At 42.1% G+C, this 19,668-nt stretch overlaps 1 protein-coding gene across 2 annotated transcripts in view; it reads right to left on the reverse strand.

Moving 5' to 3' along the window:
* PRDM15 (PR/SET domain 15) overlaps nucleotides 1-19,668 on the reverse strand; it is a 40,012-nt gene that overhangs the window by 16,904 nt on the left and 3,440 nt on the right. For both annotated transcript variants that reach the window (XM_081859040.1, XM_081859039.1), the window contains exons 2-11: nucleotides 17,447-17,492; nucleotides 13,647-13,740; nucleotides 11,690-11,843; nucleotides 10,681-10,933; nucleotides 10,265-10,384; nucleotides 8,169-8,393; nucleotides 7,091-7,226; nucleotides 5,370-5,548; nucleotides 636-730; nucleotides 190-277 (exon numbers count right to left, since the gene is read on the reverse strand). In XM_081859040.1, coding sequence (XP_081715166.1) covers nucleotides 190-277; nucleotides 636-730; nucleotides 5,370-5,548; nucleotides 7,091-7,226; nucleotides 8,169-8,393; nucleotides 10,265-10,384; nucleotides 10,681-10,933; nucleotides 11,690-11,843; nucleotides 13,647-13,740; nucleotides 17,447-17,483 — 1,381 coding nt within the window. In that variant the 5' untranslated portion in view covers nucleotides 17,484-17,492. The remainder of the gene's footprint in view (nucleotides 1-189; nucleotides 278-635; nucleotides 731-5,369; nucleotides 5,549-7,090; nucleotides 7,227-8,168; nucleotides 8,394-10,264; nucleotides 10,385-10,680; nucleotides 10,934-11,689; nucleotides 11,844-13,646; nucleotides 13,741-17,446; nucleotides 17,493-19,668) is intronic.

Genomic DNA, 19,668 nt, shown 5'->3' on the forward strand with positions numbered 1-19,668 from the left:
CCGCACGTTATTGATAGTTTTTAAATGTTATTTTATGCATACCAGGTATTTTAAAAGCCGTTTATAGTTTTGTCCGCATAAGCAATAAAAACGGAATGTCCAGATGACTTCTACTGCTCCCTCCTTACTAGATAAATACAATTCCAGACCATCTCATGTGACTTAGGTAATGTGGTTTGATTATCATACCTGTTCTGCAGTTGTGGAATTCTAACGCACTTTCTATCCGAAAAGCTTTTTCACATGTAGCACACTTGTACCTGTATTCATTGTCAACCTGAGGATTAAAAAGTGGAAAACAGAAAAGGAATCATAATAAATATGTCCAAACATATGAAGTTCATACTTTTCAAAAAATATTTTCTGTTATTTGTTTCTCCAATAGAGCTGTCACCCCCCCCCACAAAACCCCCCAGAAAATTTAAACACTGATAAATTGTAGGAGAGGTTTCTATGGTAATTTCTGAGGCTCTTAAGCTTTTGTACAAGTAAAGGCACCAGATTTTTCTATGTACAAACAAAATAACTACAGGTAGGAGAAGGCCCATTCTGAGATCTGCAGACCTTGCCTACCTACCATGGTGTGCAACCCACTTTCATCCCACAACGGCTTGCTGATGGAGACCCATACAAACCTCATTCCTACTGTGCTTGTATGAAACATGCTGCTTCAAACTCTCTTTTCGACTGAAAAGCTTGGCACATTCTTCACACTTAAACAATTTGTCACCTAAGGGATTAACCAGAACAAGACAGAGTTAAGTCACCTGCTTATCCATCTAGAAAAATTCAGGAATAACTAGCAGCACTAAAATAAAATGTATCAAATATTCAGTTAACTTGGGACCAAACAGATATCACACAGTCCCAAATTTGCATCTGGGCTGCTCCCAGTAGGAAAAATGATAGTGTTTAGTACTATTTCATGCTTAATAGAGAAGAAAAGTGCTAGATCATTTATATCACTGAAGTGTAAAAAAAAGAAAAAAAACCACACCTGGAAAAGACAAATGGAACATTTAGCACAATATCCTATGTGCTAGGCTCCAGGGACAATTAATATGCTATAGGAACCTATGACTGAATACAAAATGCATGCACATCATACTGTATATGGTTTTTAAAAGCCTCATGTATTCCTGAAAATCTACATATGGGCCTGTTCTTTCTCTGGGCACTACTCATGGGCATTCTGCCTATGAATTGGTTCCCTCATAGAAATGCAACTCATAGAATTGGTTCCCTCATAGAAATGCAACCGGAAACGTGGAAAGAAGCCTTCATCACATTGATACCTAAATCAGAATTGGAAAAGACACAACTTAAGAATTACCGCCCCATTTCCCTTCTAAATGTGGATTACAAAATTTTTGCAGACATTCTAGCAAACAGATTTAAAAAGGTTTTAAGTGAAGTGATTCATAAAGACCAGGCCGGCTTTCTCCCAGGAAGATATTTGTCTGTTAACACAAGGAACATTATTGACATTTTGGAACTTCTGCAAACAAATATTAATACTAGAGCAGTGTTAATATTTATAGATGAGGAGAAGGCCTTTGACAACATTTCTTGGAAATTTATGAAGAAAAATCTGGAAGGGATGGGAGTGGGACGGGGATTTGAAAATGGGATAGATGCAATATACTCAGAACAAAAGGCTAAACTGATAGTTAACAATGTGGTGACAGAAGAGTTTAAAATTGAAAAAGGAACACGACAAGGTTGCCCTATTTCCCCACTGTTATTCATTTCGGTCCTGGAGGTGCTCTTGAATATGATTAGAGGGGACCGGTTGGTGGAAGGAATTCAGGTCGGAGCGAAACAGTACAAACTCAAGGCTTTTGCAGATGACCTAGTTTTGGCTTTACAGGAGCCAGAATCTAGTACGAAAAGGGCATTACAATTAATTCAAGACTTTGGTCGGGTGGCGGGTTTTAAATTAAACAAGCAAAAAACTAAGGTATTGGAGAGAAAAATGACAGTTTCAGAGTCAGAAAGGTTTCAGAAGGAGACAGAGTTAAACGTGGTTAAAAAAGTAAAATATCTAGGGGTGAACATAACAGCAAAAAATCTGAGCTTATTTAAGGACAATTATGAAAAGTGCTGGTCAGAAATTAAGAGAGATTTAGAAAGTTGGTCAAGATTGAAACTGTCCTTGTTAGGCCGAATTGCTGCTATAAAAATGAATGTATTGCCAAGGATGCTGTTTCTATTTCAGACTTTACAGATTGTGGATAAAATGGAGTGTTTCGGGAGGTGGCAAAGAGATATCTCTAAATTTGTCTGGCAGGGCAAAAAGCCCAGAATTAAGTTTAAAATATTAACTGATGCTAAAGAAAGAGGGGGGTTTGCCCTGCCAGACATAAGGTTGTATTATGAATCAGCAGCTTTTTGCTGGCTGAAAGATTGGCTGCTCCTTGAAAACACTGATGTGTTAGATTTGGAAGGATTTAACAATGCTTTTGGATGGCATGCATATCTGTGGTATGACAAGGTTAAGATTCACAAGAATTTCAAGAACCATATTGTAAGGAAAGCAGTGTTTAATGTCTGGACAAAATATAAAGACTTATTAGAAAATAAGACCCCAAGGTGGTTATCACCTATGGAAGCTAAAGCTGTGAAAAGACCCAATATGGAGGTCAAATGGCCGAAATACTGGGAAATATTAGAAAGAGATGGAGACAATTGGAGATTGCAGAGTTTGGAGAAACTAAAAGACAAAGTGCGAGATTGGCTACATTACGCTCAGATTAAAGAGGCTTTTAAATTGGATAAAAAGTTAGGATTCCAGGTGGAAAAATCGAAACTGGAAACAGAACTGTTAGAACCTAAGACTAAGGTACTTTCAAGAATGTATAACTTGTTGCTGAGGTGGAATACACAGGATGAAACGGTTAAATCAGCTATGATAAAGTGGGCACAGGACATTGGGTATAATATCATGTTTGCTGACTGGGAAAAGTTATGAAGTTTACGGCATGTAATGCCTTGAAAGAAAACATTATGAAAATGATATATAGGTGGTACATGACCCCAGTCAAGCTAGCAAAAATATATCACCTGTCAGATAATAAGTGTTGGAAATGTAAGGAAACTGAAGGAACGTTCTTTCACCTCTGGTGGACTTGCCCCAGGGTTAAGGCCTTCTGGGAAATGATATATAACAAGCTGAAAAAGGTATTTAAGTATACCTTCCCTAAGAAACCAGAGGCCTTCCTTTTGGGCATTGTTGGCCAGAGGGTGTTAAAGAAGGATCGAACATTTTTCATGTATGCGACAACAGCAGCAAGGATACTTGTCGCTAAATATTGGAAAACTCAAGATTTGCCCACGCTGGAAGAATGGCAGATGCAACTGATGGACTACATGGAGCTAGCAGAAATGACTGGCAGAATCCGAGACCTGGGAGAGGAAGCAGTGGAAAAGGACTGGAAGAAATTCAAGGACTACCTACAAAAACACTGTAAATTATATGAGTGTTAAGAAGGATGAGGGATTTGAAAATAACAGGGCACCATAAAATTTGGTGAAAAGATTGTGAGAATGAGTGAATTTTATGAGAAAAATAAATTTTGAATAAATATTATGGTAAGATTACAGATTTAAGACCTAGATAAAAATATTCAAAGTTAGGGACAAAATATTGGAAAAGTGTACAATAAGAATGGAAATAAGGTGATAAATTGCTGGTTAAAGTTTTATAAATTTGGAAAGTAGGAGCGAGAGATGTGAGGAAGTCCAAAAATGAAGAAAAGTTGGTTATAATTTGATGCTAAATTTTATGTTTGTTTTTCTTTTTTGTTTGTTTTTTGCTATGCTGTTTTTTCTCTCTATTGTAATAAAAAAACTCTTAATAAAAATTTAAAAAAAGAAAAAAAAGAAATGCAACTTATGAAGCAACTTCAGACATTATGGAAAGATTTGGCAGCATAGGGGCTTAGCAAAGAACTTGCTACAACAGCAGAGAGAGGAAGTGATACCATACGTTCCAAAACTTTTGGGTGGCGGTCAACTAAGTTTTTCTCAGATGAGACCCATGGAAATTAGTGAACACAACTAAATTAGGTCCATTAATTTTGATGTGTCTACTCTGAGTAAACCTTCCTCAAATACCACCTGTTCATATGTACATTTAATTTAATAAATGATACTTTAAATATAACTACAACATTGTGGGTCAGGCAGCTCTTTTTCAAAGGAACTGGAAAAAATACAGACTACTTCAGAATTATACATTTTAAAGAAAAATGTGTTACCCCAAAAAGAAAAAGACAGGAATTTCATTAATACAGAGGCTGCAATTATTAAAACACTCTATGTGCTCACTGGGGCTTACTTCTGAGCAGACATGTACAGGATTGTAGGCTGGATGTTAAAAATGTAATATAAGGCACTTCTATTTATGTATTCGTTATTACATTTATGTCCCATTTTTTCTCCAAGGAGCTCAAAATGTTGTACATGGTTTTCCTCCCTATTTTATCCTCACAAACCTGTAAGATAAGCTAAGCTGAAAGTTAATGACTGGCCCAATATCACCCAGTGAGCTTCACAGCTGAGTGGGAATTTGAATACCGGTCTCCCACATCCTAGAATCCAACACTGTAACCACATGACACTGGCTCATTTTTACATGTCTCCTTATTTGGGGGAGGAGAGGAGAAACCAAACATTTACATATATCAAGGATGTGGAATGCATTGCATCAGTTGTTATCACAGCTGGGTCAAGCATCACTTCATACTAACTGAAGTTGTTTATCAATTTCCACCCATGTTTCTAAATTGACAGAGTAGCCCATGGATGGGGAGCAGCCCTGCTGGCTTAAAACTAGCAGTGGGTGAACGGTACAGCATTATAATGATAATGGCACATCTGGAGGATGAACCACCACCAAAATTGGAACATGGGTGAAGCAGCTGAGTCATCAGTTGTGTTTTGTGTACTACTGAACATGACTTGCACCTATCTTCTGTTGCAGTATCTCAAATCACTCCATCAATGCTAAACTGAAGTTTAAACACCGGATCACTGAAAAAGAAGTGTTTCCTTGAAGAAAGACACATCAAACGAAAACCATTACAATTTTTGTGTAATATTAACTGCCCTTAGTCATCTTTTCTGATCCATCCCTTCTGGCTTACATGTTTCAAGGGACGGGAGATTCCCCTAGGCTTTGGAAAACTATCTCACTAAACTGCTACCCTAATGGGTGAAAATATGCAGCCCTTCTTCTTAGGTACTGCTTCAATGTCCCATCATATAAAACTTCTTTTAATTTTGTTTTCCTGCTAGATTGAAGAGCTCTCTTCCAATGAGTTGTGGGAGCTCTGAAAACAAAACCAGGTGATCCCACCTGAACCTACCGTGAGAGCGGATGTGCCTGCTGAGATTGCTGCTGTTCTGGAACATCTTGCTGCAGATGTTACACTGATAGACCCGCTTGTGTTCCCCAAGTTGCTTGATCATCTTGCGCCGCATCCCATGTCGGCTGGACAGGAGCAAGCTCCTCTTGAGGGACATGGAGCTTTGATGGTGAGAAAACCTGCCGAATTGGAGAGAAAGAGGCAGGTGACAACGAAGCAGTTCACCACTCTGTGCAAACACCATCTCAGTGTCCTCTTACTATTTATCGTATCTCTTCTCGTACAGTCAGCATACTGTAGGATTCATTTTTTAGCAACCCTTTGGAACAGGACAGGGTGCTGGCATAGTCCTCTCACTGGCCAGCACTTCAATTATGTTGGTTGGAAGCATCCTATAGCAGGAGCTCCCTACACATGAAGCTCCTCTCTGCTATGTTAGCTTTCCATGGGGGCTCTTTCAAAGAGATGGTTTGCCATGTGCACCCTAGAAGCAATATTGTCTCAGGACTGAAATACCTCAAGGACCACCTATCCCCATATGAACTACCACTATGTACATTTGCTCAAGGGAATTATCTAAAATAAAACCAATTACCGTATTTTTCCGTGTATAAGACGTCCCCTATTTGGGGGGACACAAAATTAAGAAAATGGGGGGAGATTGCCCCATGTATAAGACTACCACCCCCACCCCCGCTTTTTAACATTATTTTTAGTAACAAAAAACCCTAGTCTTATACAAGGAAAAGTATGGTACAGTGGTGCCTCGCAAGACGAAATTAATCCGTTCCGCGAGTCTCTTCGTCTAGCGGTTTTTTCGTCTTGCGAAGCAAGCCCATGACAGCTTAGCGGATTAGCGCTATTAGCGGCTTAGCGGCTTTTAGCGGCTTTTCGGCTTAGCGGATCAGCTGATAAGCGGCTTAGCGGCTTAGAAAAAGGGGCGGGAAGGGAAAAAACCCGCAGGAACTCGCAAGACATTTTCGTCTTGCAAAGCAAGCCCATAGGGAAATTCATTTTGCGAAGCGCCTCCAAAACGGAAAACCCTTTCGTCTAGCGGGTTTTCCGTCTTGCGAGGCGTTCGTCTTGCGGGGCACCACTGTATCATTGTTAGGGTACAAGGTTTCACCATGCATTTACCAGACTGAATTGTATTCTTATATTTTCCCTCAAATAAGCAGAGTTTCGGTCTGCTTATGTTATTGCAAATTATCACTTTTTAAAATCTGAAATGCTTCATGTTTCATTATGTCCGAGATAATAAAGGTTTTCCGGTGGGATCAGAATTGCTGAGAGTGGAAGGTCACGTATGGTTAGGATTTCTATTTTGTTATTTAACCCCATATACCTTCTGAAAATCTACTCCAAAAGGTTGTGGAACCCTTAGAACAGTATGGGAGGGAAGGAATGGCTAGAGAGAAGATAGAGAAAATCACCAAACCCTCTTCTAGCTGGAATTCCTGCTGGAATTCAAACCCTCTTCTAGCTGGAATTCCTGCTGAATTTGAGTCACGTCTACAAACAGAAGGAGCCTTTCCATTCATGGAAGAGCAAGATTAGATTCAAATGGAAAAGTAACACTGCATTGTGTCACTGCATTCAACACTGCATTGTGTCCCCTCCCCAACCTCTGAATCTTTCATATTAAAATATTGAATATGCAGTGGTCCTTTATAATGAGGAAACAGAACATTTTAGCATTTGCCTTTACTGGAGGGACTTACTTCGCTATAGAATTCCTACTGTTTGCAGTACTGGGTATCTTTGCTAACACCACTTCCATAAACCTTGCTTCTTCTGTAGGAGGAAGAGCTACGTCATCAGGTGGAATCTCCGTTATAATTTCAGCAACATGTTCCTCTGTCAAATGAATTCATTGTTATCAAGAAAGGCCACTCAGTTATGAACCCTAAATATACAGCCATACAAGATAACTGAGCTTAATGGTTCATGCACACCCTAGTTAAGCCAAAGACAATGACTAGGGCAACAGTTCGGCCACACCTGGAAAACCAAGTTTCCCACACCTGCCTCAGTGAGCCGGAGTTAGACAGAGACAGTAATACCAGACTAGATGGCTCAGTACAAGGCAATTCAATATGCTCACATGCTGTGATATACCACTTCTTAATAAATTTAGTTCCCCAATGCAAATATGTCATAAAATGGAAAATTAGCTTCTTCATGACCTCTGCCCGTAAAGCAAAGCAGTTGGTAATGCAAAGTAATTTGCTTAGGGTAGTGTTGGCCAAACGTGGCCCTCCAGCTGTTTTTAGACTACAACTCCCATCATCCCTAGCTAACAGGACCAGTGGCCAGGGATGATGGGAACTTTAGTCCCAAAACAGCTGGAGGGCCAAGTTTGGTCATCAATGGCTTAGGGTATCAGTGGCCCATTGGCCTAATTAGACCCACCTGTGAGGCTATTTTGGCCACATCATGCCCACCCATATCATAGATGATGTCAGGTATAGGACAGATAAAAACTTGCCTCAGCTGCTAGGGTATTTGCAGATGCCACCAATCAGCCTATAAAGCCCCATATGAATTGCTGGGGGGGGGGTAGCACTTTGAAGGGCATCCTACAGGCAAAAAGCTCACCAGATGCTACTGTGACTGGATTCACATGACAGGTGGGCAGCACGACAGGTCGGCAGCTAGGCCTACCTGTCAAGCTTGGCCTGAGGGAGGAGGGGCGAACATGACCATCTGGCCCATTGGGTGAAAAGTTTTCCCCACCCCTGATTTAGGGTATGAAATGAAGTATCACTGATAGCTACTTTTAGTAGTTTCTGGGCTCACCAGAAGAGTCTTTATTGTCCACAATCACAATGGGAGTTTCTGGTCTTGCCACTTTGGGCTTCCTGCCCCTTCGTGGTTTTCTTTTCCCTTCCACTGCGGTGTTGGCACTTTCACGGGCTACGGGCTGGTCTGCAGGGGGGGCCTCCATAACCTTTTCAGCAACTGCATCTTTTTGGTTGCTCTGTGGAGCTCCTTTGGCTTGCTCCAAGTGACTCCGGCGATGCTCTGCAAGAGAAGAGCGATGAGACAAAAAAAATATACGGGCATGGCTGAACATTAGAAGTAAAGGGCCTTCCCTTCATTTAAATTTAATGCCACCTAAAGTCAACAATATTCCAAACACAACCTCTGTACAAAGTTGTGAAAAAACTGGTGACTTTTGACCCTTTTTGAGGAGAGCAGACCCTCATGCCATAGTACAAACCTTCATTTTGATAGTGCTTTCAACTGGGAGGATTACCGTATTTTTCGCCCTATAGGACGCACTTTTTCCCCTCCAAAAATGAAGGGGAAATGTGTGTGCGTCCTATGGGGTGAATGCAGGCTTTCACTGAAGCCTGGAGAGTGAGAGGGGTCGGTGCGCACCGACCCCTCTCGCTCTCCAGGCTTCAGGAGAGCCCCAGCCCCACAAACTCGGGGGACAGCGGGAGGCGCAGTGCGCCTTTCCTGCTGTCCCCCGACTTGGTTAGAAGGCTGGTGGGGGGGGGGAGAAGCCTGCTCCTCCCCGTCGCCAGCCCCGCAAACTCGGGGGACAGCGGGAGGCGCAGCACGCCTTTCCCGCTGTCTTCCGACTTGGTTAGAAGGCTGGCGGAGGGCTTCCCCCTCCTCCAGCCCTGTAAGCTCCCAGAGCGATGCCAAAGCTGCACGCAGCTTCGGCATGGCTCTGGGTCCCGTTCTGGGGGCTGGTTGAGGGGGAAGCTCGGGCTTCCCCCACCCCAGCCCCGCGCCCGGGGGGGGGGAATAATTCTTTTCCCCTTTATCTCCCCCCCCCAAAAAAAAACTAGGTGCATCCTATGGGCCGGTGCGTCCTATAGGGCGAAAAATACGGTATCACTGTTCAAGGTCAAATTCCTGCCAGTCAAAAGCACATGATGAGGGGCTGGAGCAGGTCTGCTAAAGGTGTGACCTGAGGAGAGCCCCAGGGGCCAGGCAGAGAGCTCTGGAGGGCGACATGTGGTCCCTGGGCCCGAGGTTCCCCACCCCTGTCTAAAGATAAGAGGCAAAGAAATGAACTTTTCAAATGCTCTCTTCAGAAAACACAAGCCAAACTACTGTAGCTGTAAGCACATTCAACCTTTAAAAATTACGCCTGTGGAGTTTTGGATCTTAACAGTGGCTCCCTTTTGCTCATCAGCAGCTGGGATTCTTGAAAAGCTTTCGAAAACACTGACACATGGATGGGGAAATGGAGCCAGACAACATATAGAGGACCCCAGGTTTCCCACCTGTGCTCTAAAATGGCAACTGGCTGGACTCTGCTTCAGCGGCTCATTACTTTCTAGAGAGCTCACTACATCACAACAAACAAAAGTTAGGGACATAGTATCTTAAACAAACTGAGCGGCAAGCTCTAGATTAGGGATGGGAAGCCCGTGGTCCTCTGGATGGTGTTAGTAACCCCATCTTCCATGAGCCCCAGGCAGCATGGCCAGTTGTCAGGGGTGATGGGAAATGTAGTGCAGTAACATTTGGAAGGCCACAGCCCCCATTTCACCCACCCAACCCCGGTCTAGACATTCAAAATATCAGGTTTAAACCTTTCCTTCAATACCCATCAGAGATCAGTTCCACCTCAAACCCTATCATACGCCATCAGATTTTTCTCTAATACAGAGCTTTCCAAACTGTCTGTCACGACACATTAGTGTGTTGGCTGCAGTGTGTACGTGTGTTGTGTGAACTCTCCCCACACTCCTCCCAGGGCTGGAAAGGGGTTAGTTTAACATTTGGTTTGCTAGTAAAACTGAATTACTGTGTCACAAAATGATGCATGTCTAAAAAGCATGTCAGCAGCATGAAAAGTTTGGAAAGCTCTGCTCTAACAGGTGATTTGGCTATATAGTGTTCACACAACAAGAACCGAAGAGTTTCCATACCTGAAAGTTTAGAACGGGGGAATTTTAATTTTTTGAGAGAATAAGTGCCACTGGAACAGGGAGGCTTCGAAGTAATTTTGTTTTCTTCTTGGTCACATTCCATCACTACTAAACAAACGTCTATGAGAGAAATAATGTTTGCATTAGTTTATTTTCCTACTAACCACATTGCTGTTACAATGCCTGGTGTGCCTCTGCTGAAACTTAGATCCTTGGAAGCTGTTTTCTATTTAAAAGTAGAGGAAGCATTCCATTACATGTAACAAATAATATGAATCAGGACATAGATTCTATCAATTTCTTTTCATGTGAGGGAGATGTTTGCATGAAATAAGCCCCACAGAGAAAGTGGGAACATTTTTTTGAGATAGTTAAAAAAACTACCCACCACCCATCCACGAAGCAACCCAACGTACCATTGGCAATGCTAGAAACTTGCTTTAGAACGGGCTTTTCCATTTTTTTGGCATAGAAAGCAGCATACCACACTCGTAACTCCGTGCCTGGTGGGATGTCCCGGGATGTAGTGAAGTAAATGTCATTATCATGCTGGAAGGCAGACAGGTTCTGGTGTTCGTACTGGTTGGCTGGCCTCACCATCATCATCCAGTTGCAATCATCTTCATTAGATGTATCAAAATACACTAGAGGTCCATCCTTCTGAAAAACCTAATAGACACCCGAGCAAAGAGGGAATGCAAACTTTGCAGTGATGATCAACAAATAAATAGCCGTAGACAAGGATGCATTTTTGTTACCATAGTATGAGTTGCCCATGTGGTCCCTGCATTACATTACTGTAACGGCATGAGAGGAAGAATCTGGCTTCCATGCTACTGTAGTGAGTGGTAATGTAATAATATGAACTGGTCTGACTTTTATTTCATACCCCTGACTTCACAGATACAGGCAAGGTGAACGCAAACCTTTCCCATCAATGTGTAGGGCACATAAAGTCGCGGCTGCAAAGGAACAATCAGGAGTCTTACAGTGCACTCCCAACTGTTCCTGTGCCACCCGGGCTAGTATTTTGAGCCTTTCAAATTTGGTACAAAAAGCAAGCCCTGCTAGGATCAGGTCCGCTCCATATTTCTTACTCCATCTTCCCCCATATGAGGACTGCCAACACCAGCACATCTTGCTTGCCTGACTGCACGTGTTGAAAGTTAACAGATGGAACTAAAACCAGAAGATTTCTGCAGGCCATACAAACAAAAACACTATAGCATTAGCTATTGGTACTGAAAAGGCTACTGTGTGTGTGTGAGAGAGAGAGGGAGACAAGCAGGGAATGATTAATGAATGAACTGGCTAACTAAAAAAAGAACCAAATGAAGCAAATACACGTTCAGACAATGGTAGAGCCTGGTTGCTCCATTTCTTAGTGCCTTCACATTATCACCAACCCAAACAGTGTCACTGTACCTTTAATGGAAATGCTGGCTCCTTTTCCAGTTTGGTAACTCTCTTTGATTCAAAGGGGCCAAACTGGGTACGCTTCACCAGCTGTGTTACTGCAAAAATGCCTTCAATCCCATCTTCAACTTGCCTGATCTCCAGGTTGGAGGGAAGGGATGATCTAAGAAATGAATATATTGACGCATAAATGAGATGACTCTACAAAAGATCTTCCAGCATCCACAGAAGAAAAAATTCAGCCCTGGCATCCACAGGGAAGAGCTGAGGCCTTATCCAGGCTTCCATCTGTGCCATTTTTTTAGGCACAGACCTGGGCTTTAACCCTCTGTGTTCAAGAGGTCTTTTTGTTGTTGTTATGACACTTTCTGTGGGGAAACCCACATTTTACCATTAAATTGGAACAAATGGCAATTTACATAGATTGCAATTTGCACCAATTCAGCAGTAAAATGCAGTTTTCCCATAGAAAGCACCAGGAAGGGGGGGGGGGAAACCCCACTCAGACATGGAGCTTTAAAGCACGGATCTTTGCCTGGAAATTGTGGTGTGAAAGAAAATCTGGATGGGCCCCGAGTCCTCTCTCCTCAGTGACAAAATTATCAATTGCAAGGGATAAATTTTCTATATAAACCTTCTACACTGACAGAGTAATTGAAATAAAGAAAAATGACACAACCTTCCACAACGTTATATAGTATGAGGATTAGTAATTGCCTATGAATGGGTTCAACAGCTCTCTAATAAGTGGTAATCAGCAATTCCTCAGGACCATTTCAAAAATTATTTTTTTCTATAAAAACATAGGTAGTGACCTTATGAACATTTGTCCATTATGACAAATGTTGCCTTCTCTGATAGGCAGGCTATTCAGGCAGAGGCCTATCCCATCACCTGCTACTTGATCCTTTTAATGGAAAATGCCAGGAACTGAACCCAGGACCTTCTGCATTCAATGCATGTGCTTGGTGACAGAGTCCCTCCTCAGCAAGCACTTCCATATGGGAAAAGATATGAAAACCCTGTGCAGATCTACACCCACTTTCACCTTCACTGAAGTTATTTCCATGTAGGAAATCTAAATTCTGAAGTGACTCTGAGTCCCGGGTTTTATGGTATAAAATGCATACCATGCTACACTGAGGAATGCTATAAACAGCATTAATAATACTAATAATTAAGAGAAGTGCGACTGAAGATGCTTAGGCAACCTAAGAAGATCTTCACTTCAAGTTGCTGTTTTTATTGACAATTTATTAACATCACCAATGACTGAGGAGAAAACCGATCTGGCATCTAGGTATTGTATCCTTTGCCTACGAAAGACATTTTCTCTGCTTCTCATGCTTCCAAACAAGACTAGTCCACTTAGAAGAAAGGGTTGTATCCAACTGAACTCTCTGCACTCACGCAATGACTTCAATGGAATTTCCCTTCCCTCTCTCCTTCCCCAGCACCCCCCCCCACCAAGCACCCCCAAATCTGCTCTGGAGGGTTGAAGGAATCCCCAGAGGAGATTTGCAGGGTAGTCGTTCTGCTTGCACAATGACTTAGGTACAACTAAACTGAGTCGTCTGTAAATTCCGTTTTTGTGTTGTTCACATTGTACAATCCACATACTCCCCCGACACAGATGTGATTAGCCTTGCTTTTCTCCCTCACTGCGATAAATGCCAGGAAGCTGTCATCTACATATAAGAAAAGGCAACGGTTAAAAAGGGACTAATTGGCTCCCCATCTTCTCATGCTGCTGAAAACACTCCAGAATGAGATCTTGCAGCTTAGAATTGTTTGGGAAACATTTAAAGTTACATGCATGTGAGTTTTCCAAGACTGGGAGCATTCCTAGTTCAAAATGTGACACTAGAAGCAAAATAAGTGAGAACAGAAGACTCCCTTTTGCATTGCCAATCTGGCTTCATTTACTTTAAAATTAAGCAAGCCAACAAGGCAAGAGTTGGCTTACCTTGCCCGACTTAGCACAAAGGAGTCTTTGACCATCACCACTGGGCCCAGTTCTGGACATTCGGAATCATGATGCTGATTGCAATCTTCACACCCTGAAAACAGACAAAAGAAAAAGCAGGTAGCCATGGAGAAAGCCAAGCAGCTTCACAGTGTACTCCAACAACTGTGATATTCAATTACCCGGCGGCCACGTACTTGTTTGAATCAATAGTATAGTTCAACTCATCCCAGGGATAAATAAGGAATAAAATGGCACTTGTGTTATCAGACTATAACAGCACCTGCAAAAATTCCCAAAGAAAATAGGCTTTGAATAAATGTCTAACAATTATAGTTTTGTCAGTCGAGGAAGGATGCTTAGAGGAAGGGGAAGCAACACTTGGTATAACCGATTCTGGCTGGAAAATAATATTCATATTCTCTGAATCAATGCGTGCAAAGCCGCTTTCTTCTGGATGTTACACAAACACCTTTCACCAGACTGTTTTGTAACCATTCCAGCTCAATTTACCTCAAGTTACGTCTCTTCAGTGTTCAGAGCAAAGGCTATTCCAGAAACCAAGAGGCATCACCATTTTCCCAGGCTCCACAGAAGAAGCAAACATCTCTAGGAGTGAGCTTTGTTTACAGCCATAGCTGCTTCTCCCTTTTTTGTAACAGTAGATCCATTCCATCATCCAGGCCATGCTTTTCAGAACGCCCTGTTCTAAGCACAGGCCCAGGACTTGCACAGACTGGCAGGGCGAATTCGGGGATAAAGAACACTAGCCTGGCTGTGGTTGTACGCAGGGAAAGAACTTCAGAATAAAAAAGCTCCATCTACTGAGCTTCAGAGGAACCCAGTTCCTTATTTTGAAGAGCCCCATGCCTGTAAACAACCGTGGGCAGGACACAAGGTGAGTGTGCAGGCTTCCCTCCTCACAGCTGCTTTATTCCTCCCCTCCTAGTTGGGGAGGGAGCAGCGCACATGCTTTATATGCAAAAGTTCAAGCCCTGGCATCTCCAGTTAAGTCTGAGATCCTAGGGAACTGCTGAAGTCACCAAGTTTACGGAACAATGGTCTTGCGCAGTACAAGGCAGTTTCCTCATTGTCCTATGAGAGAGCTTAGGCATGCCTGAATAACATGCTAAGCCAAATATAATGTAATAAAAAGAGCCCTGTTGGATCAAGCCCCTCTAGTCCAGCATCCTTTTTCTCACAGTGGCCAACCAGATGCCCGCGGAAAGTCTGCAAGCAGGAGTTAGGTGCAGCAGCATTCTCCAAACTTCTGGGTTCCAGCAACTGTTCTCCACAGTGGATGTAGAACAAAAGCATTGCGGAGAGTAGTCTCCGATAGCCTTGCCCTCCATGCACCTGCCTAATCCTCTTTTAAAGCTGTGGCTCAGCTTCCATGTCTTTTCTTTGGATCTTAGTCGGAAAGCAAGTCCAACATCACCTCTAATCGTCTTTTGTGCCAAGGAAGGTTGCTTCCAACCCTACCTTTCACTCATTCAAATGTTAGACCTGCACCCACACAGCCTACAGAGAGCTTGTTTATTAATTATCCTCCATGCACAGGTCTTAAGGCAATGCACAAGATACAGTTTTTAAAAGATCAGATATATGTTGTTGGGTTTTTTTTTTGGGGGGGGGGGAGCAAACAGGCACCCATGGCAGAGATCCATTCATCCAACTGGAAAAGTGCATTGAAAGCCCTGCTCTGAGTTACAGTGGTGCAGGCTTCTGAGATCCTTGGAACTTGTAAGAGACATCTCCCGCCAACCACAGTGTCCCACCGGGTATATAACTTGGGCCTGCATGGTATGCCAACACCTTGAACTTGGCAGTCAGTGCAAACCCCCAGGCAAGGCGTTATTTGCTGGCAGTAGTATGGTCCCAAGCTGCTACATTCTGGACCAGCTGCAGCCTCCTGACCAACCTCAAAGGTAGCCTCACAAACAGAGCATGGTTTCCAATCCCTGGTCTTCTGCTTTCAAACCAACACTACTGCAACTCACTATTTTGCTCTCTAATGCTGTCTCCTGTAGTTCTGCTACAAGTCATCCTGTATTTTTTTAGTAGTATCTCAGACACATCGGCTTAGCTTGCTGGTAAAAAAACAAAGAAAGCACCACAGCTGTCAGCACTGCAGAGTCATCACAACTAAACAGCACTCTTGCATGCTCTTTTATGCCTTGGGGGCATCTGCAAAGCTATTAGTGCTGTTCTAACCCTTCAGTATTTATTTATTGTGATGGTGCGTGAAGAAAAAAACACAGAACAGCAAAATAATGAAACAAAACAAATTGTTTGGTTTGTAAAATGAGACTGCTTGAAGCTACGAATGTCTGTGATGTCAGTTGCTATAAATTAAGTACCACCCCCACCCCCACCCCCACTTAAATTCTAGCCATGAGAGGAAGAATCCCACAGTGAACAAGAATTCCTACTAAGGATTATTCAGAAGCTTCTCACAGAACTGCAAAAATAAAATAAAATAAATTGTGCATTTTCCAAGCACATGCATCTCAAACTTCTCCATACTCTTCTGTGGTGCATCTTCAATCCCTTATAATAAGTTTACCTAGTAGTAGGGAACAAAACACACCTTTTACCCTATGCCAAACAAGTGCACTTATCCCACCTTTGATATCACGAGACACCAATGCCCAGGTGTACTGTTTGAAAGGGTGTTCACATGTAAAATTCAGTGTGTGTATGCCCAGATTCAGCAGCTGATACCTCAGATAAAATCTGTAAATCCACAGTGCAATCTGGGCCCATGCATTTATGGCAGCAGTTCTGAAAGGTTGTGGTGCCCCAAACTGGTGTGGCAGGAAAGCATGGCAAGTGTAGCGAAAAGATTCAAGGACAATCAAAGAAACATTTAAACATTTCACTATAGTATAGTATCAAAATAATTTTTATTATCTGCAGAATATGGATAGATATCTTTTCAAAATGACATCAAAAACATCAAATGATACTGAGCACAATCCTAGTTGTGAGCTAGAATCACGGTTCAAACATAGTGCCAGAGAAGACGCGTTTATCATTAGTTTGGGAATGATTCAAGTTCTTATGTAGCTGCATTGTTTCATACTTTCTGGTTTCCCATGATCATATTATAAAGTAGTTGTGTTCTATGTTATAAATCAAGCACTGCTAGTTGTTGTTTCTTTTTGTTTCCCAATGTATTTCTAATCATTACAAAATTCAGTGTGGCACAATCAAATTTTTATTCTGAAAGTATGGCTCAGAGAAAAAAGTTTTGAGAACCAGTCATTTATAGTTTTGAACACCATGCTTCTGTCCCCCTCTCCAATCCCCCTTCTTTTCTGTAAATCCTAGTTTAACCTCTCAGGTCTCATCCCCAGACAAGAGGAAGACTAAGTATATGTGCTTGCATTTGTTCACCTTTATAGCTTGCCAATGTGCCCACTAATACCTCCTATAAGCAGTTGCAAAAGGTCTTAGTAAATATCCCCAGAAAATTTACAATGCATGGCAGACTGTTTGCTGTGCCTGCTCAGTTCCTGCCTACACTGGCTCTCATAGCTGTCAATGTTTTCCCCTTTTTAAGGGAAATTCCCTTATTCTGAATAGGCTTCCTCGCAAGAAAAGGGAGAAGTTGACAGCTATGGGCTCTCCTAAATGGAACACAACCACTTAAATTGTCCGCATTTTACTGGGTGCCGGGATCGGACATCCATTCTCTTCTATTTTGAACACAGGAGAGGTGGCAGCCCTTATTTGGCTCTCACTGACAATTAATATTCAGAGGCATATTTAATGCAGAAGTATTCTTGGATACTTACAGATAAGCACAGCCTCCTTGCTGCCATCCTCTGCCATTTTGAAGACCTTTGAAAACAGAAGGGACAGATTCCAATGAGAGTGTTAGGCACTTCATAGCAAAAAGCTCACCCGCCCAAGTTATGTGGATTCCAACATACTAACGAAAGTGCTTTTTATGCCTAGGAGAGGCTGGATGAAAACAGGCCCCAGGTTACATTTGGCTGGAGTTTTGCTATTGATTTCTAAAGGGCTATATTACTCCCTACAGTTAAACACAGAACATAACTCACAAAATTAAAGGAACTGCATTCTATTGAGTCACACCATCAGTCAGATATTGTCTACACTGATTGGCAGCAGTTCTCCAGGGTTTCAGATGGGGTATTCCTAGCCCTACCTAGAGATGGTGGGTGCTCTATTGCCTTCCCACCACCCACTAATGTTATTGTTTTAAGAACACTGTGCACAATAACTTGAAAATTTAACATTCAACCTTGTGTCTGAATTGCAGAACATGACAAGTTTCCTAAACAAACATAACTTCCATACAGGAAAAAGCATTTACAGAGCTATGTATGGCACATGTCCATTCCAAGTGATCTTATACATATGGTGGAAAGCCCTAGCCAATCCCATTTGAAAATGGACGTCACTTGAAAAATAAAAATAAAAGTGAGGTACCTAGCTTTGAGGTTGCAAAGAAAAACATGAGACCAACATATGTGGAAAGATGAAAACCAATTAAGACCAATTAAAAGTATCAAAATGTAATAATTTGAAACGTATTGATTTCCACAATAAGTTCTTATGAAACTGTGCATATAATGTGCACATCTGGAAGGATCAAACAGCTGGTAAAGAGTTATTATTCTCAGTACTGTTTCCTGAAATAGCAAAAGGCAGGTTTGTTGGCTCATTTTACTTTAAGTGCAATTCAATAATAATAATAATAATAATAATAATAATAATAATAATAATACTTAGATTGACATGCCCTTCACCAGAACGTTCCAGGGCAGGTTATATCAATATAAAATACATAACTGAAAACAGGTTAAAAATATTTTCAATCACAACTAGAGTGGGTCCTAAATTATATGTATCTCAAGTGTAAAAAGAACAGGGTAAAATCTTCAGCATAAAGCTATGCAATGGTGTCAGATGCACCTCTGTGGGGAGGAAATTACACATCACTTATGACCCAATATTTTCCAGAAATTATATGATTCTCGGAGCCCAGTACTTACTGTTGCAGTCCAGCTTTGGTTTAGCTCAGTGCAGCATGGCAGCAAAAAGGACCAGGGAAGGGCATAGCAGCCGTGAGCTCCTCTCTGGAGGCGGTATGGTCCTGCTAAACCAGTGTTCCCAAACTTGGGTCTTCAGCTGCTTTTGGACTACAGTTCCCATCATCCCTGACCCTGGTCTTGCTAGTTAGGGATGATGGGAGTTGTAGTCCAAAAACAGCTGGAGACCCAAGTTTGGGAAACCATAGTTTGACTTGGCATGACATGCAGACCACAGGGTGTGCTGCTATTGAGAAAACTGAAGGCTACTGGTAGCCCAAGAAACACTACTTTTTGCAGAAAGGTGTCAGCTTTCTTATGCAAAACTGAGTACAACTGAGATTCACACATTGCACCTTGAGGAGATACTTGGAGCGTCACATAATCCACCACAATCCGAAGAATATATCTGAAGTTTTTATTTCTAAGATGGCACTCGCTGCTTACTCAGATACTCGTCTCCCCACCTATCATTGACGACCGCTTCTAAGCTTTCAATCTGGTACTTTCAGAAACAGCAGATTCTGTTCTGAAATGTTTTCCAGGTAACTGCGATAGCTAACAAAGGAGAGGAGCCAAAACTGGTATTTATTTGGGAGTCTTCTAGAAATAAAACTCCCGATTGCAGAAAAGACAAGCAAGGACATAGACATGGCACTTCTTAAGAGGGCTCTTTAGCTTTTGCTTATGGAGAGGCAATCTATAAAACAGAAAGAGCTTGGTTTCAATTATCTCCATTTGTGTACATTTACCTGAAGGCATAAAGGACCCTGGCAGTTCACTTTGGCTTAATTACCTAGAATGCGCATGTGGTTAAGCATGAAATTCACCAACTACCTCTGAACTTGTGGGGCACAGGATGTTTTCCCAATAGATATAGGGACTAAGTGAATTAGGGATGCTTCACAATTTTATGTAGCAGCAAACATCCTTTCCACAACATGGATGCCCAGTACAAC

The sequence above is a fragment of the Podarcis erhardii genome (assembly GCF_964252035.2).
Source record: "Podarcis erhardii genome assembly, chromosome: 4".
In the NCBI taxonomy this organism is placed as follows: domain Eukaryota; kingdom Metazoa; phylum Chordata; class Lepidosauria; order Squamata; family Lacertidae; genus Podarcis; species Podarcis erhardii.